Genomic DNA, 6,000 nt, shown 5'->3' with positions numbered 1-6,000 from the left:
GCAATTTAATTATGGTGTTGTGTTGCAGATGATTCGTGCAAGTTAATTGGGACGAGAAACCGGATTGATTGATAGAGAATAGGCTATATAACTTGGTAGCTAGCTCGTTGCCAAATGACCACAAAGCACATATTTTGGATATTTTGATTGATGGCGATTTAAAGAGGCTGAAGGATTCACAAATCCCTAAAAGTATGTAATAATTACTTTTTCTATCTTCTTGATGTTTACAAAGTAATCTATTTTGTTTGAATAACAACTTCAATGGCAATGCACCAAATGCAAGTTTATTTAGGGATTGGCTTTGACGTGACAAATCACATGTTCAAGGCAAAGGTAAAGGTCTTATGAAAGATGAAGGGGATGAAGAGGATGATAATGAGATGAAGGGAAAAAAGTGCAAAAAAATGATGCAACGAAGGGAAAGGGAAAAGAAAAGTCCCGGCAGGAAGAGGACGACTCTAATACCTCTCCATCAGAATATGACGAAAGCAATTCTGATGATAGCACATGCAAGATTGAGGCAACCCCAAAAGTTGAAGAAGTTGGTCATGTAGCAACACAGGTAGGGCACTCTTTTACTTGTGGTTCATTTGTATTATTGCTATATTGTTTGCATACTAACATAGATTAAGTTATGGATTTAGATAGGCTTGGTAAGAGGTGAATTGCCCAATGCACCATTGCGACCAATTCATCCACCTAGCCTGAGTGACCTGACTCCAATCCAAATGAATTTACCAATTATGATTTTACTCATTAACAATGATAATGTAAAGTATTTGTGTGGTGTATGCACTTACAAAATGTACGCTTTGTAGTAGGAGTGTCTCGTTGTCCTACGATAGTAGTCCTCGATGCTCCCAACAAACATCAAAGTGCTAGTTCCTCTACCGTTATAGAAGCCTCGGGGTTAACATATGTAATAATTAATTGTGACCTCATGTGAAGTGATTGTAAAGGTGTGTTTTTTATATCCTGTAATAACAATTGATGTATAACTCTACTCAACATGGTGTGGCAGGATATCATTCTACAAAGACGATGACATGTGTTGGGGATCCTTTGAAGATAGGCTGTGCACTTTTGAACGAGCAATGTCCACCGGAGTTGGAACATGTCTTTGATATGTTGCTGAAGGCCAACGTGAGAGACATAACCTTTAGTGTTAAAGGTGTCAATACAAACACAGTGTGTGATTGTATTATAGTGAGGTTGCCCATGGGAGGTTCCGTTTATGATTTCCCCAATGACATTGTCCCACCATGGAATCTCTGCACATGTGAGTAATGAGATTATTTTTTCTTCATTGAGACCTTGTGTGTTGTTGTGCATATGTTGCGTGTGTGTATGTCATGCTTACGTTTTTTGTGTATGTCGTTCTAATTAATGGCACGCAGATGGCAAGAGAAGCATGCATTGCTTCAAATTTGCGAGACCATCTTAGACGACAATGGCTCTATTATTGTCATCGGTACTATGTATCAAGTGGCAACCATTATAGCTCATGCCGCTGAAAGTTCTAGCTTCTCCTTGGACACCTCGGTGAATGTGCGATTTACAACATAGATTGGAAGGGCCATTGGACAAGAGGTAAACACACTAAACACACTAACCATAGAGGTTTCCATTGAGCATCACTTTTTGCTACAAAAAATCATCTCATACTCTTGTGCAGATACATACCCTCGTCTCTGCTCACCTCTTTAATAGGACTCTTTAATAAGATCTTCCCCTTTCTTGGACCATCCATACCATAGTCCCTATCCATAAAGCAAGAGACTCCTTGAATCCAAATAATTATTGCACTCTAGTGATTGGTCACACATTGGCCAAACCACATGAGATTGCATTTCACCCCTTTAAATGATCACTAAAGAGGCGAACATGTAGAGGAGTAAGTGTAGATTCAAAAAAGCCTTTGTCTTAGTTCCATTGCCACAGCTATTGGTTTGCCTACTAGAGCCACCATATATGATATGGGGAGTGATAGGCCAGGCTCTTGGGAGAATATCTAGTGAGATATACAACACTATTGGGGTCAAACACAAGGCTACTCAAGCCACCATATATGATATGGGAAGTGATGACATTATGAGTGACATGCCAGGTACAAGCTCTTGGGAAAAAGGGCTGCCCACTTTCTTTGGGGTATATGTTAATGAGATCTAAGATTTCATGGATAAGCTAGAAGCCATAGGATTAGAACTTGCCTAGACAATGATACCCATTCTCTTGTATACATATGATATTATGCTTATATATTTAATTCAAGAACAGGAGTTACAGAGGCACTTGCATGTACTTTAGACATTCCATGAGGAAAGGGATATCAAATTAAATCTTGGCAAAACCAAGATCATACTCTTTAACACACCTCACATTAGGTAGCCACTAGGCATGAATTTTCATTCAAAGGTGATGTAGTTGAGATCGTTTTTAACACCTCACATTAGGTAGCCACTAGGCATGAATTTTCATTCAAAGGTGATGTAGTTGAGATCGTTTTTAACACCTCACATCAGGTAGCCACAAGGCATGCATTTTCATTCCACTAGGCATGCATTTTCATTTAAAGGTGAGGTAGTTGAGATCATTACCTCTTAGGTATACTATTAGTGCCTTGTGAATATAGATTGATTATTAAAGGTTTGTGAAATTTATTAACATATTTATTGATTAGGCTAGCTAGGTCATGGTTGAATAAGCACGTTAACATACTCTCAAATTCTTACATCTCCTAGTATTGTACATTTTAATAATGTACATTCTAGTTAAATGCATGAGACAATGAAAGCAATAATAGCAACAAGAACAACGAAGTAGTCTTCTTAAAAAACGTTGTAGCCTGTCCATATGACCTGGGCGGCTCGTATGAAAGGGCCGATACTTAAGAGGGCCATTTTCCCAGAGGTTCACTAAATGGCGTCTTCGGCGGTGAAGGCATTGCTGAGAGCTCTTGGAGTCGTTCCAATACAGGCCATATCTGACACAGTGGATGCTTTCCTCCTTGCCACAGGAACCCGTCATGTGGAACTCCTCTCCAGCCTAGTGACTGAAATCTCTGAGGTAGGCTCCATATCAGACGCACTTGATCCTGAGTTTGCTGTCTATCATACGCACTGTGATTATTATAATCATAAGACATGCAGCACACGGAAAATATTCATTAACTCTTAAGCAAAGTACAGTGTAACCACATCGTGCCATGTGGCAACCAACCATGTGTTAAATGTATGTATGTCCATTGTCATTAGAAAGATAGCATGACCACAATGTGCCTCATGGCATGAGACTGAACCATTCAATTACACGTGTATGTATGTCATAGGATTGCACATACTTCGAACCCTCTTTGAGTAAAGATAACTTGCTTTGGATCCAACATAACATGACTGCCATAGAATTTGGGCTGTCGGCTCACCTCTCAACCATTCCCCTTTCAAACCACCCCCAAGCTTGAGGTCTTGAGTGAGCTCTACCACGGCTATAGGCCTTGGCGTTCCATACCACCAAGACACCCCCAGTGTCGAGCTACACGTGACATTAAGGACGGATGCTTCTTGCAGCCCTCTTTGAAACAACATACTTAAAAAGAAATAGGTTTTTTACAAGAGTATTTGAAAGCCATAAAGTGACTTTTTTTCCCTACAAGACTAGTGCTATTTAAGGTGATGGTAGGATGGTTGGGTGAAGCAAAATAATGGTTACAAGAAATAATGGTGGATAAAAAGTAAAAATTGGTTTGAAATCTGTTGAGAGCACCCCTTTACTTTTGATTGGTTGCTCTTGCATACACACTTGGTCGCCTTATGCTCCAAGATTCTAGAGACCAAAAGTGGCGTGCTTACCACAACTTAGCCCAAGTTTCTAAAAAAGCGTCTTTTCACCACTTGGACATTCTAGGTAACGTGAGCCAAAATAAGGAGCCCATGCTCGGCCTAAACCTTGTTGACTAATGCCTAGAGTGCAACCACACACTAGTGGGGAGAAGCGAGAGAGGGATGAGGAAGTACAAGATGATGTGGAAAGCATAAATTCATCATAGACATAGGTCCCTTTTATAGGAGAGACCCCATTACATATTCTAAAGTATATGCTAGATATGATGCCACCACATATGCTAAATATATTGCCACCACATATTTAAAGTATGATGCCACCACATATGCCAAATATGATGCTACCACATGTGCCTTTTTAAGAGGTTGTTCCCACACAAGAGACATATACATACTAGCGGTTGTTCACACACATTGGAACCGCTTTATTTAAGGCCTACATTTAGTGCTAGTTTTCTCAATCACCTGGTGACTAACTTTCTGTTATCGACAACCTCATCTATATTCACGTAACATGCGGAAGCTTTGTGGTAGAATTGGTAACTTCAATGCTCAAAATTCAGCAATCATTCACGACGAATATAACACACAAAATTGTAGAAGATGTGCAAAAAATAGAGAGAGAGAGAGAGAGAGAGAGAGAGAGAGAGAGAGAGAGCGTCTACTAAAGACCCAATGGGCCTATGAGACCGAAGTGGTACAATAATGTCCATGGCATATCTCATCATGGAATGGAAAATAAAATAGAATGAAAACATAAATATAGCCATCTCACTGGGGTGATACAAAAGTGTCCATGGAGAGAGAGAGAGAGAGAGAGAGAGAGAGAGAGAGAGAGAGAGAGAAGACACAGTATTGGGTCGCAAATACCATCTGAAGGGCCCCCACCACTAATGGTGTATTTGCTTTATTAGAATGATGTAAATCTGAAAAATAAAGACTGAATCTTGGCCTGCAATGTTTACCTTGGTTGGAGCGGTAACCCTTCGTGAATAATGAGATAATCAAACTGAATTCAGGGCTGGGTTTATATACCCTTTTCTAGCTCTGGTCAGTCAGCACAGCATAAGTCGGCCTGCTGATATATCTCATGACTAGGAAAAAGTAGCATTTAATGCACCTTTTGCCATCGTTTCACACTGGACAGAAGCTGTCCAGCCTGCGCATGATCTGAATGGTGCCCATGCTGCTGGGCAGCCATGCGCAATCAGTGTGGGGGCTGCCCCATGCTGCTGGGCCTGCCTAGCCCACTAGCCCTAGCTGGGCTAGGGCTAGTGGGCACAGCATGGGGCCCTCTTGGCCCCTTGGGGTGGTTCTAAACCTCCACCATGCCCACTACATGAGCATTAAGCCTTGTTCTGGTGTTACCCTTATAGGCTGGCCCCTTTTCCTACATGCAATCCTACATGCATCTACATATGTCCGGCACGCAGTCGCAAACTAGATTCACAAATCATCTGACATCATTCTAGAGGGGGACTCACAGTACGGACTGGCATTGCTTCATGTGCAGGACAATGCACACCTGACCTTGGACGCGTAGATACTAGAGTGGAACCCTGGTTGACTCATCCTGGGCTGGGCTCACATGGGACTAGTTTCCACTCCAGGTCCTGCACCTTCTTGTTCCGATATGTCTACATGGCATCCAAGTGCGGGATGCACGTGACATCCCCTTCTTTTTGACTTGATGGAAGCTACATAGCCTCCAAATAGTCTGTCAATAAAGTTGGATAGTCTTTGAAGAATTTTTGTCAAGCCATCACGCTTCGTGAGATCCTTGGTCCTGAAACTTCGTGAGGAATTGTCTTTGTCTTCGGCTTGAGCCATGTTTGAAGCGGTGCAAAAGGATCTGTTCTAGAACCATCACTTTAGCCTCATCAACTATATCTGGTTCCGCTTCGTCTTTCACTTCTGAAGGGAATGGATCTGCATATGGTTTTAGCCAACTGACATGGAACACATCGTGCATGGTCCAGCTCGGAGGTAGCTTCAACTTCATTGAAACATCGTTAATCTTTCTCTGGATGGGAAAAGGTCCGAAGCTCTTGAATGATGACTTTGGGCATCACTTGTCCACCTGTTTCAGTCTTTGCTTCATGATCCGCAGATAAACCCAATCTCCTTCCAAGAACTTCACATCCCTTCAGTCTTTGTT

General features: G+C 41.6%; 1 protein-coding gene across 5 annotated transcripts in view; it reads left to right on the top strand.

Annotated features, from left to right (window-relative positions):
* Nucleotides 1-2,885: 2,885 nt before the first annotated feature.
* The window catches only part of LOC147629048 (tRNA/rRNA methyltransferase (SpoU) family protein), a 276,989-nt gene continuing 273,874 nt past the window's right edge, over nucleotides 2,886-6,000 (top strand). For 4 of the 5 annotated variants that reach the window (XR_015267878.1, XM_086812261.1, XM_086812260.1 and 1 more), the window contains exon 1: nucleotides 2,886-3,069. Coding sequence is in view for 3 of the 5 variants with exons in the window: in XM_086812261.1 (XP_086668387.1) it covers nucleotides 2,923-3,069 (147 nt within the window). In the remaining 2 variants the exon portion in view is untranslated. The remainder of the gene's footprint in view (nucleotides 3,070-6,000) is intronic. The other variant, XM_086812263.1, reaches the window with a different exon arrangement.

This window comes from Cibotium barometz, chromosome 18, assembly GCF_041138505.1.
Source record: "Cibotium barometz isolate CiBa-2024 chromosome 18, ASM4113850v1, whole genome shotgun sequence".
Classification (NCBI taxonomy): Eukaryota; Viridiplantae; Streptophyta; class Polypodiopsida; order Cyatheales; family Cibotiaceae; genus Cibotium; species Cibotium barometz.
The sequence above is the reverse complement of the archived record's forward strand: the minus strand, read 5'-3'. Positions and strand labels throughout refer to the sequence as shown.